The sequence below is a fragment of the Paroedura picta genome, unplaced genomic scaffold, assembly GCF_049243985.1.
Source record: "Paroedura picta isolate Pp20150507F unplaced genomic scaffold, Ppicta_v3.0 Ppicta_v3_sca21, whole genome shotgun sequence".
NCBI classification, from domain to species: domain Eukaryota; kingdom Metazoa; phylum Chordata; class Lepidosauria; order Squamata; family Gekkonidae; genus Paroedura; species Paroedura picta.
The window spans coordinates 489,067-506,393 of NW_027518618.1; the positions used below are offsets into that span (position 1 = coordinate 489,067).

General features: G+C 49.8%; 1 protein-coding gene across 3 annotated transcripts; it reads right to left on the bottom strand.

Annotated features, from left to right (window-relative positions):
* Window positions 1–839: 839 nt before the first annotated feature.
* On the bottom strand, window positions 840–14,997 carry QPCTL (glutaminyl-peptide cyclotransferase like). Of its 3 annotated transcripts, none has more exons than XM_077318485.1 (7): window positions 14,721–14,990; window positions 14,311–14,457; window positions 11,818–12,105; window positions 10,189–10,341; window positions 9,080–9,179; window positions 7,103–7,219; window positions 840–2,799 (listed from the first exon to the last, which is right to left on the bottom strand). In XM_077318485.1, exons 1-7 carry the CDS (start codon window positions 14,973–14,975, stop codon window positions 2,654–2,656), a joined length of 1,206 nt encoding a protein of 401 aa, XP_077174600.1. In that variant the 5' UTR covers window positions 14,976–14,990; the 3' UTR covers window positions 840–2,653. The 3 variants fall into 3 exon arrangements, 2 of the variants coding, with proteins under 2 accessions (XP_077174600.1, XP_077174599.1); XM_077318484.1 differs by having other exon boundaries at window positions 14,311–14,460; XR_013227563.1 differs by lacking the exon at window positions 840–2,799 and adding an exon at window positions 8,139–8,227 and having other exon boundaries at window positions 14,311–14,460; window positions 14,721–14,997.
* Window positions 14,998–17,327: the final 2,330 nt, after the last annotated feature.

A 17,327-nucleotide genomic window follows, 5' to 3' on the forward strand; every position in this document is an offset into this window, starting at 1 on the left:
CTCCTAACAACTACAGCACGCTGGGATGTTATTCCACTCTCCAAAGCAGCTATTTTCCCCAGGGGAATTACTAATCTCTGTAGATCAATTGCAATTCCAGAATTCCAGGCACTGCCTTGAGGTTGGCATCCCTAAACCCCATGCAGAGTTCTACATGACCCGGAAATTTGCACGGTGCTTTCTGTTTTTTAGATGGCACATATAAAAATAATTCACACTATGTTTCTGGATTCTGTTTTGGAACAGTTCAACTATGTGCAGCCTCTTGTCTATTTGGTTTTTGTAGCACAAGAGGGAATCACCCACCTTCAGGGGGAAAGCAGCCTTTTGCACTGCAGTTTATTGGGGGTAGTAATTAAATAAAGACTGCGAGGCTAAACCTCCCTCACCCTTTCCTGGGGCAGACCAACAGGCCTGCGCAGAGCCCTTTCCCCCAGGCCTCTTCTTCCTCTGCTAGGTTTGTCAGCCTCTACATGGGGCCTGGAGTTCTCCCAGATTTACAGCCGATCTCCAGCTGAGAGAGAACAGCTCCCCTTCAGAAAATGGCTACTTTGGAATGGCTGCTATAGCATTATCCCCAAATCCCCCCAAAATTTCTCATCTTGGAGTTAACAATCCTAACTGTCACTGTTAGCATAACATAAACAGTTTCAAGAAGGTGAGGAGGTGTGATTTGATAACAGGGAAAGGGGGGCTGTGGGTCAGGGAAAAGTGGAGCAGTGCCAACAGGAAGCCAGATTTCCAAAACTGGAAAATCAACTAGATTGGTATTTTGCAGAGTGAGGCCTTTGCATTATACCACCGCCCTCAAGAACAAGACAAAGATGACAGAGACAGAATAAAACATAAAACTTTTATTTTTTTAAACTCCTGCAGAAGAGGCGCTCAAACATAGTTGACACACATAAGAAAAGGAAATGGTACAATCCTGCCTGACAGGAAAGGATTATACCACTTATACCTAACAGTGGGGAAGGAAGAAAAATCACAGCCAAATGTTTTTCTTTATAAAACACACTCGCTCCAAGGAGGGAAAAGCTCATAATGAGCTGCTTCCTCTCTTTACCCAAAATGCAAGAATTCCCCAGTTACAACATTCCTTCAACGGAAGAAATAACACGGAAAATGCACACAGTGGGTGTTTCACCGCATGCAGCTTTGAGGCAGTTCTCCATGTAGAGATCTGATCAACCCTAGAAGTTCTCTTTTCTACACCCTTCAATAAATATGAGGAATGTAAACCCGTTCTGCATTGGTACAAAACAAAGTAGCTGGGAGCAGAGGGAGGTGGCCAAAACCATGCAGAAGTCCTCTTATCCCCTTCACAGTCCAAACTGGCGGCTTCAAATTATATGTCTAAAAAAACAAAATGGCTTTGCCTTCAGGCACGGGTACATTTTAAAAGCCAGTGAACCGAAAGAGCTGCCGAAGCAGCACATGGCCATGAACAAGGACCCGGATCCAAAGAAGCTGTTCTGTTAGCATGTGAGGTTTCCCCTGACCAGGGATCCTTGGCTCAAGGCTTCTTTGGGGAGGATTACTGCTTGTAGATCTCAAGGCTAGGTCCAGAGCTTGGAGAAGCCCTTCTGGTGGCATCCCCCCCTCACCTAGAGACACCCCCCATTGTACCTCCTGTAGCACAGCTGCCATTCACTCACTGACTCCCACCTCAGTTGCCCTCCCCAGAAAGTGCCAGCTACTTCTCCGAGCAGGAACCCCCCCCCCACCCCCTTGTCAGTATGGCACTTTCCTAGAACAATGGTGAGTCATGCTGGGGGGGGGGGGGGTCTTAGCAAGAGGCTGGCAGACATCCCCCCTCCCAATCACCTGCAGTTAATTTCTGGCTTCAACCGATCAGGAACAGCCCCAATGGATCACAAACTCAAGGACGTATCACTAACTCTTCGGGAACAGACTGAACAGCTGCGATATGGCGTGTGAGGGATTTCCTTCCTCCTTAAATCATCAGGGACATGGGGGTAGACATGAAGAGCCCTTTCAGGAAAACAGAATCCCTCTCTTTCTTTGCTGCCCACTGAGAGATCTGTCTTGGCTTGTAAGCCAAAGGCCCAGTGGGATTCCTGGTTTGAAATACTAAAGAAGAGGAGGAGTTGGGTATAAACCCCGCTTTTCTCTACCAGAGGAGTCTCAAAGTGGTTTATAATAGTCTCCCCTTCCCACAACAGACAGCCTGCAAGGTAGGTGGGGCTAAGAGACCTCTGAGAGAACTGCTCTGTGAGAGCAGCAGTATCAGGACTGACAAGCCTAAGGTCACTCAGCTGGCTGCATGTGGAAGAGCGGGGAATCAGACCTGGCTCGCCTGATTAGGAGCCGCCACTCTTAACCAGGACACCGAGCTGGAGGCCGTGGATGTACCAAGCCACATTAGGCCTCTCCCTGCACTCTGCTCCTCTGGGGTCACATTTCAAAGTTTCTGGAAGGGCCACAGTTGTCTCAGTATCTGATGACTCTTGGAGGCTCAGATCCCGAAAATCTTATTAGTCTTTAAGGTAATCTTGGGTTCAAATGCAGCAGTTCCAAGTCTGAAGATCAAACACCTTCTCTAAAATAGGTATACTCTGTGGCCATTCCACGTGCCACTGGACGGAGGGTCAACCAAAGAGGATTTCCAGGTCGGGTGCAAGAGATCCCCTTACAGCCACAGGTATTCTGCCATAAAAGCTGCCAGGATCTTACAAAAGTTCTCCACTGTGGGTTGATGCAAGTGTGCCTCGGTGTCCTCCATGGTGTGCCAGAACTTGGGGAAAGGTGTGGCGATGAGGTGAAGGACCGGGACACCTGCCACAAAGAGAAGCAATGACACATGTTTTAACTCCCAAGGCTGCCCGCGTACACTGAGGCAAGAATAAAAAATCCCCAGTATGTCCAGCATTCAAAAACCCAAATGAAAGCCAAGTTTCTAGCCCTTATGAGGAGCTAGGAGAGGGGTCCAGGCTTCATTCCATCCTGTGAAGTCACATCCTGCCTTCTCTGAAGCCCTGCACAAGGTGACCTGAACATTAATGAAGCTGCCGTATACTGCTTTAGACTACTGGTCCATCCCGGGTAGTATTGCCTATTCAGACTGGTAGCAGCTCTCCAGTGGGGTTGGGCACTTTGGCATCCAAAGTGGCCATTTGTGCCCGAAGCAGGTGCAGGCGGCCACTTTGGACGCCGACGGGCTCAACTCAACTCTCCCGGGTCTTGGCTTGATCTCTTCTGCAGTGCCCACTAACCTGAGCCTTTTCACTGGAGATGCTGGGGACTGAACCCAGGGCTTCCTTTCCATGACATTTAAAGGGAATGGCACATATGCAGGGAAACATTAACTTACGCAGTTCAAAGACTAAAAGCCTGGAGTACTCGTATGAAGGATTACGAAGTCTCTACACTAATGCACAGAGTATGGGAAACAAGCAGGATGAACTAGAAGTCCTAATAAAGGACTATGATCTAATAGGCATTAGAGAAACCTGATGGGACAACACTCACTACTGGAATAATAGAAGAAGAAGAAGAAGAGTTGGTTCTTATATGCCGCTTTTCCCTACCCGAAGGAGGCTCAAAGCGGCTTACAGTCGCCTTCCCATTCCTCCCCCCACAACAGACACCCTGTGGGGTCGGTGAGGCTGAGAGAGCCCTGATATCACTGCCCGGTCAGAACAGTTTTATCAGTGCCGTGGCGAGCCCAAGGTCACCCAGCTGGCTGCATGTGGGGGAGCGCAGAATCGAACCTGGCATGCCAGATTACAAGTCCGCACTCCTAACCACTACACCAAACTGGCTCTGAGGGGTACACTCTTTCAAAGGGACAGACAAAGAAGAGGGGAAGAGTAGCTCTATAAGTTAAGAATGTGTATACTTGTGAGGAAATACATGAGTATGAGCAGGAGGGTTCAGCTGAGAGTCTTTGGTTAAAAATAAAAGGAGTAGGAAATAATAGTGGTATTATGGTGGGGGTCAGCTATAGACCGCCAGGCCAAGCAGAGGACTTGGATGAGATGCTCCTAGACCAGGGTTCAAAGTTCTCAGAGAGACAGGATCTAGTGGTCATGGGAGATTTCAATGACCCAGATATCTGTTGGGAGACCAGCTGTGCTAAAAATGAAAAGGCCAATAAACCCTTGACTTGTCTTGCTGACAACTTCATTTCCCAGAAAGTGGAAGGGGCAACCAGGGGGTCTGCTATTTTGGACTTGATTCTCACCAATAGGGAAGAACTGGTTGATGAGGTTAAAGTTCTGGGTGCGCTTGGTAGTTGTGACCATGTGATTTTGGACTTTATGATCTCGGGGAAGAGAAAAACTTAAAGTTATGTTGGGTAGAATCCTGTGTCTGAAAAACCTAAGGAGATGGAAGTCCAAGAAGGTTGGGAAATACTGAAGGCACAATCACAGACAATTCCCCTGAGAAGAAAAACTGGGAGGAACCTTAAAAAACCAGGATGGCTCCATAAATAACTTTCCAAACAACTGAGTAATAAAAAAGACTCAATTTAGGAAATTGAAAAGGGACCTTATAACCAAGTAGGAATATAAACTAATAACCAAAGCTTGCAGGGAGAGGGTTAGAAAAGCTAAAGCTCAATATGAGCTTAGGCTAGCAAGAAAGGCTAAAAATGCTAAAAACAACAAGAAAGGGTTCTTTAGTTATATTCAGAGAAAGAAAAAGAACAGGGACATGGCAGGACCATTGCAGGGATAATAAAGTGACATTGTAACAGGTGATGAAGAGAGGGCTGAACTGCTCAAGTCCAACTTCTCAGTCTTCTCTTGTGAGGGATTTGTGCTCTACCATGGCAAAATCATTTCATGTGATGAGGATGGGAGTTGTTGCCCAGGATCACTATAGGGGTAGTCCAGAAAAGCCTAGTTTCTTTAAATGAAACCAAAACCTCTGAGCCAGATGAATTGCATCCAAAGGTACTAAAAGAACTTGCAGATGTAATTTCTGAGCCTCTGTGCGTTATTTTTGACACTTCTTGGAGAACAGATGAAGTGCCAGTAGATTGGAGGCGGGCAAATGTTATCCCCATCTTCAAGAAGGGGGAAAAGGAGGATCCGGGTAACTACTGACCAATCAGCTTGACATCTATAGCTGGCAAAATTTGATAACAAAAATTGGATCCTTGAGCAGTTAGACTGGATGACTGTAATTACTAAGGGTCAGCATGGCTTTCTCAAGAGCAGGTGAGATCAGGACCCTCGCTCCTAATGGAAGAGCTCCTTGACTGCAAGCTGGGCAGGGGGTGGGGGTTGAACTCTAATGTCCTGCCATGTTTTTAATTTGTTAAGGGGATTTTTAGGGGATGTAATGTTTTTACTGTTTTATTGTGATTTTCCATGAGTCTCTTTGAGAGCAGCAGCATGCAAGTCCATAAACAAACAATCAAACAAACAAACAAACAAAGTCATGTCAAACTAACCTTATCTCTTTTTTCAAGAAACTTACTCCCTTGCAGGATCAGGGGAATGCTGTGGACATTGTTTACCTTGATTCCAGTAAGGCTTTTGATAAGGTGCCACCTAATATTCTTATTGACAAATTGGTAAAATGCGGCATGGACCCTATGACTGTTAGGTGGATGGGCAAGACTTGTCTTGGCAGGAGTACGTGTGAAAAGAATCTGGGGGTCTTAGTAGTCCAGACACTGAACATGAGTCAGCAGTGGGACTCGGTGGCTAAAAAGGCAAATGCAATTGGGGGCTGTATTAAAAGAAGTATAATGTCCAGACCATGCAAGGTTATGTTACCACTTTACTCTGTTCTTGTAAGACCTCACTTTGAGGACTGTGGTCAGTTTTGGGCACCACAACTGAAGAGTAGAGAAAGTGGAGCGTGTCTGAGGAGGGCTACAAAGATGGTGAGGGGTTTGCAGACCAAGACGTATGAGGAAAGGTTGGGGGAGCTTGGTCTGTCTAGCCTGGAGAAAAGGCAACTACAAGGTGATATGATAACCATCTTCAAATACTTGAATGGCTGTCACGGAGAAGACAGAGCAGAGTTGTTTTCTGTTGCCCCAGAGGGTCGGACCAGAACCAATGTATTGAAATTAATCCAACAAATTTTCGGCTAAACATCCGGAAGAAGTTCCTGACAGTCAGAGCGGTTCCTCAGTGGAACAGGCTTCCTTGGGAGATGGTGGGTCCTCCATCTTTGGACGTTTTAAAACAGAGGTTAGTCAGTCATCTGACAGAAATTCTGATTTTATGAACAGGCAGATTGCAAGTGGCTGGGCAGGAAGGGGTGGGCCAGTGTTTGTCTCTTGTGGCCCTTCCTTGCATACTCAGGGAATTGCTGGTCGCCACTGTGGGATGGAAGGTGAACTTTCTCCAGACCAGGCTGGATTCTGGAGATTTTTCTTTTTTGGAGGGGGGAGGAGGAGGGGTGAATCACTTGGGCATGAAATTGGGGTCACTGTGGGTGGGCAGGTAAACGTGAGTCCCTCCATTGTGCAGGGGACTAGAACTGGGACCTTCCGCAGGCCAAGCTGCCCTTCCACCTGCCCCTAAACCCTCACTGTGTCCCTAAGGAGCCCATATGACTACTAAAGATTGTACGGCATCAAATCCTTTTAACTGGGAATGCCAGGAACTGACCCTCAGAATCTTGCGCAAGCACAGCAGATGCTGTGTGACCAAGACCCTCCACAATTAACATTAGGAAGAGACAACCTAGGTACCATTACATTCGATTTTACAAGGGTCCCCAACATGGTGTCTCTCCTGGCACCCAGTGAGTATGTTGAGAAAGTGGGTGGGGCCACCTGGGACACTGCTCAGTACAGGTTTTGACTGCCCGTTTCAGAACTGACTCGCAGTGCAGACTGAAAAAACATTTCTGCAATGGCTGCCAGCTGGGGTTTTATTCTCTCGTTGACCCCTCTTTCAAAGTTACCACTCTGATCCCCTGCCCTCGGGCTCCCTCCGTGTGTGGGGTGGGCTCTGCCTCCCATGTAGCCGTTTTGTGGCTGGGGCTGTTGCCCCGGGTCCACATTCTAAAGCTGACCACAGGCTCAAAAGCATTGCAGACAGTCGCAGAGTTCACACAGACGGCTGGACACAACAGCAAGAGAACATTTGTACTGGGAAAGAAGAGTTACCTCTCCGGAGGAAGGGAATGTGGTCATCTTGGACGGGGCCATAGATAGGATGTCGGCTGAAATACAGCTGCTCCTGAGGGTGGGATGTCAGGAGACCCAAGCGGTGTAGCCGGCTTTCTGCAGAAGGAGAAGAAGGAGAAGGAGAGCTGGGGGTTTGGGAGGCTGCTTTATACTACCTGCAGGAGTCTCAAAGCTGCTGACAATAGTCTTCCCACAACAGACATCCTGAGAGGTAGATGGGGCTGAGAAGGCTCTGAGAGAACTGTATCTGGCCAACGTCACCCATCGAACATGGGTCTCCAGAGTAGAAGCCACTGCTCTTAGCCGCTACGCCAAGCTGGCTCCTGACAATGCAACAAACCCCCAGAATTCACATCACAGTACTTCCAGCTGCGATCCTCAACAGGACTGTTCTCCCACGTGGAAATGGATCTAGAAGTCACATGCTCAGCCCAGAACATCACAGCTAGCACCAGAAACCTTTGGGGCCTCCACATTGCTGCCCTAGGGAACGGGCCAGAGGGCCACCTCTGCCAGGCAGGAACTCACTGGGTTTCCCTTGTCAAAAGTACTTTCCTTGCCCTGTCTCACCCAGACCGGTCTTCAGCATGGCTTGCAGCAGGGGTCCCCAACACGGTGCCCATGGGGGCCATGGCACCCACCAGCACCTTTCCTGGTGCCAGCCAAATGTTTTTAGAAAGTGGGTGGCACCAGGTGGGGCTTTTGCCCAGCAAGGCTTCTGATTGGCTATGCGGATTTGGCAGCAGCTACCCCCACAGCACAAGGATCTTCACTGTGTGACTGGAGACAAACGGCAGCAGCCATTTTGTGGATGGCTCCACCTCTTGTGGCGGCCATTTTGTGGCTGTGCCCCTTATACTTTGTCAGAATTCCAAAGGTGCCCACAGGCTCAAAAAGGTTAGGGACCCCTGGCGTGCAGAAATCCTAACTTCAACTTGGACGCTTGATCAGTCAAAGTCAGTGCTGGGCAGCCAGTGAAAAGCCCAATTTGTGATGAAACATCGTCAAGAAATACCTTCAAAAGGCTTAGTGTGAGTCAATCCTACGGGCTCCTCTGGGCCTCCACAGACTATGCAAGACTGTCAGGTCCTGGTGAGATTTTGTCTGGCTTGTCAAAAAACGAAAAATACAAAATGGGATGTGTGACGAAATGCCTCCCTTGCTATTTGAGAAGAGCAGATTTTTCCTCTGGGCCGGGGGGGGGGGGGAGGGGGAGGGGGGGCAGCTAAGCCCCTGTTCACCTTCCCTTTCACATGTTAATTGACCTGGCCAGGAAGCAGGAACCTGGAGTGGGGGCGGGGAGGGCTTCTCTTTCCCAGAATCCCTCAGCAGAGGAAGGACTGAGTTTCATCCAGTTTCTTTTGGTCTCTTTTGCTTAACTCCATGCTGTGCTAAAGATTTGCTTTTTAAACCTGTTCTTTTAATAAATCATTATCCACTGTTGTTCCTCTTAATATTTGTGAAACAGCCTGGGGGGTGGAACGGTCCGGGGTGTCCAAGTTGGAATAGGGCCAATCAGGGTGCAGGGTGCAGCCAGCAAAGAGAGCCCTGCCAAACTGCAAACGAGCCAAACTACAAACGAGCCCTGATTACCTGCTATGGCTCCTGCTGTGAGGGAGAGAGGCAGACAGAGACAAACTGCAAACTAGCCCCAAATTGCAAACCAGCCTTGATTCCCTACTACCAACTACCCCTCGGCATGGCACTGCGCAGCGGCTGCTGGCGGAAAGTCAGGGGCACCGGTGGGAAAGCAAGTGGAGCAGGCGCTCAGGTGGAGTTGGCGATGTCCCTCAACAAAAGACTACCCCCCCCCCGGGCCTCAGTAAAATTGTCAAGCATTGACCGGTCCCCGGTGATAAAAAGGTTGGGGACCACTGTCTAGATAGATCCTAGTCCGACACCACACCAATGTCATTTCACACTTTGCTGCTGCCATACTTTGGTCTGGGAACTCACCAATGCCGACCAGTCTATCAAACCAACTGGCGGTGTTCAAAAAATGATTCTGGATGCTCAGCTGCTCTGCCCCTAGGAGGTCCAGCAGAACAAAGAGTGCCTGCAAAGAAGGAAAAAATCACTTTTTGAATCCACCACGTCCTTCTCTAGCCTCTCCTCCGTCGGGGCAGGATGGTGATGCTGGAAAATACTCAGGGGAAGCAAGATCCTGCAAAACAGACTACTTCCAAGGGTAAATCCAAGTGGGTGGCTGTGTTGTTTCTGAAGCAGCACAACAAAATTTGAGCCCAATGGCACCTTTAAGACCAACAAAGATGTATTCAAGGTGTGAGCTTTCGACACGAAAGCTTATGCCTTGAATAAATCTTTGCTGGAGTCATACCTTCCAAGGGTGCAAGGGAAGGTCTGAAATATGAAATGCTCCTCCACATTGGGGGAGGGCAATACTCTGCTCATAGAAAGGTCGCGTGTCAGGAGGAAAGGTGGCCCTACAACTTCCCTCACCACTAATTTTCTAAGTGTGGGAAGTTCAGGAGTTGGGTGGAGAAGCAGACAATTGGAACTGGTAGAGTGCAGATTGACTATTTCAAGATACTTCTGGTGGGAATGGCAGACAAGCATCTAAATGATTCATTGGAGAATTTCTTCAGATCAGAGAAAAGAGGTCTTTTTGGGTGCCCATGGGAATACTGACTCAGGGGGGTGGGCTGCAGAAGGAGGCAGAGATACGTGCATAAACAGCAAGTGGACGGGGTAAGAATACTCTGCCAAAGAGGCGTGTAAGAGAGAATAAATCCAATGCTGCGGGAGTAGCTGCCGCCATTACGATGTACTTTTAATCTGCACAGCCCCTCAAGCTCTCCAATGGCCACTCAAAAGCCCCACTGCACAGGAAGACCCACCATCTCCCACCCACTTTCTATAAATGCTTGGTGGGCGCCACGTTGGGGACCCCTGCTTCAGATCAATGGGGCAACTTGAAACTTGGCAGGATGTGGCCAAAAAGGATGAACAAGAGGAAGATGGGGGAGCAAACTAAACCACTGTTTTCAGCTTGTTATGCAGACCAGGCCAGATTTCACACACGGCAATTCCGGGAGAACATTTACCATCGCCTGTAGCTGAGTGACGCCTGGGCGGAGTGGAGTCTTGGCCATGCGTTCTGCCAAATGCCGTGCCCCGTACAAGGAGTCCGTGTCGGTCCACTCCTCAAAGGCCTCTTCCCCATCAAGAAACAGCAGCTGCAGAGTGACCTCGGAACCCTACAAAATTAAAGTTAAAATTATTTTTTAACTTGTAGCCCGCCCTTTCCCCGGGGGGGGGGGGGGCTCAGGTTGAGTTACAACAAGTAAAAATATACAATTTATTAATTCCACAAAATGGAAAAAAGCAGGATTATTCGTCTGTCTCAAGACTGCCAAAAGCCAGGAGTAGGTTGCAAAAAGAGTGATGAAACCCGGGGAACTCACTGCCTCGTGGCACAGGGAGAAACTGCACATTCATTTGGCTTTAAAAAGGGATTATGGGGATTCACTGGAGAGGGTGTCCAGCCAATGGCTGGCTAAGTAGACCAGGGGTCCCAGCCATTCTTCAGCCTTGGAATTCAGGCACAGCATGGGAGGTGCAGAAAGGGAGTCAGCCACAACGCAATTTCTGTCCCACAATAAAGATCCTTGTGCTGTGATGGCAGCTGCTCCCAAAGCAATGTTTGTGTGTTTTTTAATTATTACTGAACTTCTATGCCGCCACTCCTGGCCAGCTGGTTCGAGGCAGTTCACATAAGAGTAAACTAGTTTAAAAGCAGAAAACAAACCCACCCAGCCCACCCGTCCCTCTTCTGAAGTGCAAGGGCTGTCCAGGCCGCCTCCCTTCTTAGGATTGGGGAATTCAGAGAAGGGAACCAAATCCATGTTCCAGCACCCAGCTTCAACTCAAAGCCTGCCCAAAGAGCTGCGTTTTACAGGCCCTGCGGTACTTTGCCAGCTCTGTCAGGGCCCTCAGCTCACCCGGGAGCTCATTCCACCAGGTCGGGGTCAGGACTGAAAAGGCCCTCGCTCTGGTTAAGGCCAGGCAGACCTCTCTTAAACACCAGCCTGTTTAAACTCGCAGAGTGTAAAGCTCTTCTAGGGACAGACAGACGGTCCCTCAGATACTCCGGGCCCTGACTGCAAATGGCCTTAAAAGTCAAAACCAAGACCTTAACCTTGATCCACTGGCAACCAAAGCACATATTTAACATATTTTAAAGATATATTAAAAATTATTTAAGTCCCACCCATCTGGGAAACCCTTCCAGGGTCTTCATGAAACCCTGGTTGAGAAAGCCAGATAGCTAGATTCAATTCTGATTGGACCCGAGAGATCCACAGGATTTTCAAAGTATAAGATCTTAAGAGTCAAATCTCCCAGATGAAACCGGAGAAACCGGCTGCTTTGGTGGGTGAGCGGGTGGGTGCTATGGGCATCACACCCCACTGAGGCCCTTCCTATACACAGACCTCACTCTCGGCAGGCTCCCCCCCCCCCACAAAAAGGCATTCCCCAGCTCAGAGCTGGCAACTCATGGCAAGCAAACTCCTTGGTAATTGTTTGGGTGCCGCATCCAGCATCCCAGTCCAGCAACCACCTCCTCCCTGGAGAGTGAAGGAAAAACTCCTGTAGGTTGGATGGGATCCCACCTTCCAGCCAGGCCAAGAGGCTCGTGGCCTCCCTCGGAGTGTTCCCGTCTCCTCCCTCACCTGCTCTTTGGACTGTAGCAGCTCTCGGTCCAGGGCGGTCGCCAGCTCCAGCAGGATCGCGCAGGGCACGGCAGAGTCCGTGGCTCCCAGGAAACTCCGGCCACGCCCATCGTGTGGGAAATATTTGGAGTCATAGTGGCAGGCCAGCACCAGGCGCCGGGCGGCGGCAGGGTCCAGCGTGGCCACAATGTTGGCAAAGTGCACGGTGCCGCGTGGGGTGCGGTCCTCAAAGGAGTCCAGCTCAACATGCCAGGAAGCCCCCAGGCCTTTCAGGCGCTCCGTGATGAACTAGACAAGGGAGGCAGGGGGAGGAGCATAAGGAACCAGGGTGCCCACACAAGGCCTGAGTCCTCTCCAAATAGTCTCTCACGATTCTGTTCTCCAAGCCCTTCAGAATAGCACAGACGTGGCCAAACTGTGGCTCCGTAGATGTCCATGGACTACAATTCCCATGAGCCCCCTATATCATCAGCAAGATTAATAAGAACCCCGTTTATTCCTTCATCCAAATAATTTATAAATATGTTGACGAAGAAAGGGCTCAGGCCAGACCCCTGCGGAACTTGTCATTCCATTTACAAGCCGCCTTTGGGTGCGATCTGTCAACCAGGTCTTGATCCACCTAACAGTAATGGGATCCAGACTGCATTTTACCAACTTCTCAATAAGAATATTAGGTGGTACCTTATTAAATGCCTCACTAAAATCAAGGTAAACAATGTCCACAGCATTCCCCTGATCTAGCAAGAGAATAACTTTATTAAATAAAGAAATAAGGTTAGTCTGACAAGACTTGTTCTTCAGAAAGCCATGCTGATTCTTAGTAATTACAGCCATCTGCTCTAGCTGTTCAAGGACTGACTCTCTGATGATCTGTTTTAAAATTCTGCCAGCTACAGACATCGAGCTGATGGGTCGGTAGTTACCTAGAACCTCCTTTTTCCCCTTCTTCAAGATGGAGGCAACATTTGCCCACCTCCAATCTTCTGGCACTTCATCTATTCTCCAAGAATTGTAAAAAAAATAGTGGACAGAGGCTTAGGAATTACAAGTTCTTTTAGTACCCTTGGATGCAATTCATCTGGCCCAGAGAATCTGGTTTCATTTAAAGAAAATAGGCTTTTATGGGCTACCCCTACAGTGATCCTGGGCCACAACTCCCCTCCCGCATCACATGAGATGATTTTGCCACATTGAGCACGATTATCCTTGCAGGAGAAGACTGAGGAGAAATTGGAATTGAGCAGTTCAGCCCTCTCTTCATCACCTGTTACAATGTCACTTTATTATCCCTGCAATGGTCCTACCATGTCCCTGTTCTTTTTCTTATTTTGAATGTAACTAAAGAACCGTTTCTTGTTGTTTTTAGCATTTCTTGCTAGCCTAAGCTCACACTGAGCTTTAGCTTTTTTTTACTACTAGTATTAATTGGGTACACATATTATAATTAGCATAACCACGCCCCCTGACGTCACCGGAAGTGGCATCATCATGCCCCACCACGTGCCCCATGCCCCCAGAAGTGCCGCCATGTCACCAGGGCCCCTTGACATCACCGGAAGTGTCGTCATCATGCCACACCCCATGCCCCGGATGTGCCATTATGCCACATATGCCACATTATGTCACACCAGAAGCGGCGTCATCATGCCCTCTGGCCCTTGCCCCGGAAGTGCTGCCATTATGCCACATACACCCCCTCCCTGTAAGCGATGGTATCATGCTCCCACCTTCTGCTCCCTTTGCCCCCAGAAACTATTTCCACAGACCATGCTCCCACTGGAAACGCAGCCATCTTTTTACACCCCTTGTGACAGCGTTGGAAGTGACGTGCAGCATAGACCAACCCTCCCTACTGTGTCACAACCAATGGGAATGACCAGGTATGGCCATGTGTTCCCTCCAGCAACATGCTACTAACACTCTCCCTACATGCAACGGTTATTTGTTTATATTCCTCCTTGGTTATAATGTCCCCCTGACAATTCCTAAATGAGTTTTTTTTTAATTCAATTTTTTTGAAAGGTGTTTACGGAGCCACCCTGGTTTTCACTCTTGAGAAACTCCCAACCTTCTTGGACTTCCACCTCCTTTTTTCTGACCACAGGATTCTACCCAACTTAACTTTAAGTTTGTTAAAATTTCGCTCCTGAAGTCCAGCTTGTATGTGTGACTATGTGCAGTTTTTCTCTTCCCCAAGATCATACTGTGCAAAATCACATCCTTCCACTCTCTGGGAAATGAATTTGTCAGCAAGACATGTCAAGGGTTTATTGGACTTTTTGTTTTTAGCAGAACTGATCTTCCAAAAGATACCTGGATAATCTACCCTGATCACAGGCTCTCTGAGACGTCTCCCTGAGACCTCTGAGGAGAGAATAACATGCATAATGCGCCCGGGAGATACTGTACAGAAATTTGGATTTTGCTGGAACACATTTGGGCTAGTGGTCGGGTGGTCAGTTCCCCATGGGCAGAGATCTGTGAACTCACCTGCCGGACTCGTTGGCTCCCTCGGCTTCCGGGGTACCTCTCGATGAGTATGGGCTGCAAGTAGCTATGCCAAAGCCGCTGCAGGTCCACCCGGGAGGCCAGGCGTTTCAGCCGGCTGCTGGACAGGCTCTGGGGCTTGTGGGGCAGCTGCTGGAAAGGGGAAAGCGCTGCAGGACGCTGCTCCCCGCCACCCTGGCTCCGTCACACGAGCCCCACCCCACCCGCCACCCTGGCCACCACTCCCCAGAGCCCCTGGAGAGGCGAGGGCTGGAAAGGGGGTGGGTGGGGAGAACATCCAGGAAGGCAACCAGGTGAGAGCCGGGGGGGGGATTCTTTCCCTGCCCTGAAGGGGCTCCCGGTGGGGGGCGGCCTTTGCACCTCCCCTCCCCTCCCCTCCCCTCCCCTCCTACCGGGGGGCTCCCGAGGTGCGGCGGCGGCGGCGCTCCCTCGTTGCCGGCGGGCGGGCTCCAGAGCACGAAGAGTCCCACGAGGGCCACGAGCAGCAGCAGCAGGAGGAGGAGCCAGAGGCGCGGGGGGCGGCCGAGGAGACCCCGCCTGCGGCAGGCCGACAGCCCCCCCGGGCCCAGCCCCAGCCCCAGCCCCTCCCGGGCCGCCCCCAGACCCAGCCCCACTCCCGGCCGCAGCCGGCGCGGCGCTTTGCGCATGGCGGCGCCTCCGAGATCGGCCCGGGGCGCGGAGCCAGGAGGCCACGCCCACCCGCGGGCCCATGAATGGGAGGCCACGCCCACCCGCGGGGCGGGGCTTGGGAAGAGAGCACCCAACCAATCCCGCGGCGGCTCCGGAGCACCGCCTCCCCCCCCTATAAGGTAAGTTCCTTAAGGACACATCAGCGGAGACGGCGCGAAGGCGGGTCTCGAACTGGTGCCTCCCTCGCCCCCTCTCCGCCCTCGCTTGAGACGCGCGAGTTTTACTGTTTTGACCAGGGGGAGTCGAACTGTGGCCCTCCAGAAGTCCATGGACTACAATTCCCATGAGCCCCTGCTAGCGGGGCTGCCCTGGACTAACCAGTGGGAGAGGAGACCAAAGGGAGAGGAGACCAAGATGCAGCATCTAGTTCAGGGATAGTCAAACTGCGGCCCTCCAGATGTCCATGGACTACAATTCCCACGAGCCCCTGCCAGCGTTCGCTGGCAGGGGCTCGTGGGAATTGTAGTCCATGGACATCTGGAGGGCCGCAGTTTGACTACCCCTGATCTAGTTGAAAGTGGCAGACTGGTGGAAGGGTCCGACTTCCTATATTACTCTTCACTTTTGCACTAAGGGGATAGTAAGAAACAGGCCTGTTTGTTGATTCTAAGTGGCCTCCAACGCACCTTTATTTAGGCCACGCTGAGTTGCACGATGGAAAACTATGAAACTATGCATTTCTCTGGTGAGGAATGCACACCAGGGAGTTTTTAAATGTTGGAATCCACTTTGTGTTGGCCAGAAACGCAGATGATCAACAGAGTACAAATAGCCTAAGGCCTGTTAAGCCACAAAACAAGAGGGCAGATATAGTCAGTTTACCACAATTGCGTAGCCAAAAATGAACCCGAATGCTCAGTAATACAAGTATATCCTCTTGTTCCATAAAGAGGCAAGCTGCCCAAAACCTCCTGGGACGTCATTCCACAATCAAAGGCCACCCCAAAGGAGGCAACAGAAAACAACTTTGCTCCATCTTCAGTGATAGCCATTCAAGTATTTGATGGTTATCCTATCACCTCTTAGTCTCACTGCTGACTGATGTTCAGTGTCTGCCAAGACAAGTCTCATCCATCCTACAGAGATGCATATGATTTTTCCTACCTAAATGGAGAACTCTTAGTAATTACTGCCATCCACTCTAGCTGCTCAAGGATCGACTGTTTGATGATTTGTTTTAAAATTTTGCCAGCTACAGATGTCAAAGCTGAAGGGTCAGTAGTTTCCCAGATCCTCCTTTTTCCCCTTCTTGAAGATGGGGACAACATTTGCTCACCTCCATTCTTCTGACAAGTCACTTATTCTCCAAGAATTGTAAAAAATAATGGACAGAGGCTCAGAAATTGTTCTCTCTTTCCCCAGAGGGACAGACCAGAGCGAATGGGATGAAATTAATTCAAAAGAAATTCCGTCTCAACATCCAGAAGAAGTTCCTGACAGTTAGAGTGGTTAGTCAGTGGAAGAGGCTTCCTCGGGAGGTGGTGGGTTCTCCATCTTTGGAAATTTTTAAACAGAGGCTGGATAGCCATCTGATGGAGAGACTGATTCTGTGAAGGCAAAGGGGTGGCAGGTTACAGTAGATGAGTGATAGGGATGTGAGTGTCCTGCATGAGGATTTGGTCTCCTTTAAATAAACTAGGCATTTATGGACTACCCCACAATACCCATCCCCATCACATGAAATGATCTGATAATGGGCTGCAGATTCAGGGTTGTTATCCAACATTACGTATTGCCCTGCCCTTCCCCAAAAGGATTTCAGGGCCTAATAAGAACTGGCACTGGGGTGGGGTTTCATTTCTTTATTCTGCCTAAGCAACCTTGGCGATCCTCCACGATGGGGAAGGCAGACACTTCTAAACGAAGTGGACAGAGAAACGACAGCTAAATGAAATTAAGAATGCATTTCCCAGAGACAAGATTAGAGCCATCTGTCCCAGGATGACTTCTGTTGGGCCAGAATTCATATGGGTATTTTTAGCCCATCCCCAAGAGGCTGCAACTCCAGGTATGTTCTGTTCCCAGCGCCTCTTTGATGCATTCGTTGGGTTTCTGCCACAGCGAAAACGATCGTTGCAAAGGACCACTGCGGTTATATAAATTGCAGCACTGGTGCCTCAGTGGGAGCCAGGAGATGGACCAGGGAGTCGAGTTCGGATTGCTGGCAGGGAAGAGACTGCAACTGAGCCAGCTGCCCATCACAGCAGCAGGGTTTTTTCCGCATTAAAAAAAGAGAGCGCTCTCCGGGTTCTTCTGCCATGAAAAAGCAGAGAGATGCTGGGTTCACAATGCTGCCTGTATGGCAAGAA

Coding starts and splice junctions, on each gene's coding strand:
- QPCTL (XM_077318484.1), bottom strand. CDS start 14,975: ATGCGCAAAGCGCCGCGCCGGCTGCGGCCGGGAGTGGGGCTGGGTCTG. Junction 12,106..14,310: donor GGAGCCAACGAGTCCGGCAG/GTGAGTTCACAG, acceptor TCCCTTGTCTAG/TTCATCACGGAGCGCCTGAA. Junction 2,800..7,102: donor CATTCCCTTCCTCCGGAGAG/GTAACTCTTCTT, acceptor TCTTTGTGGCAG/GTGTCCCGGTCCTTCACCTC.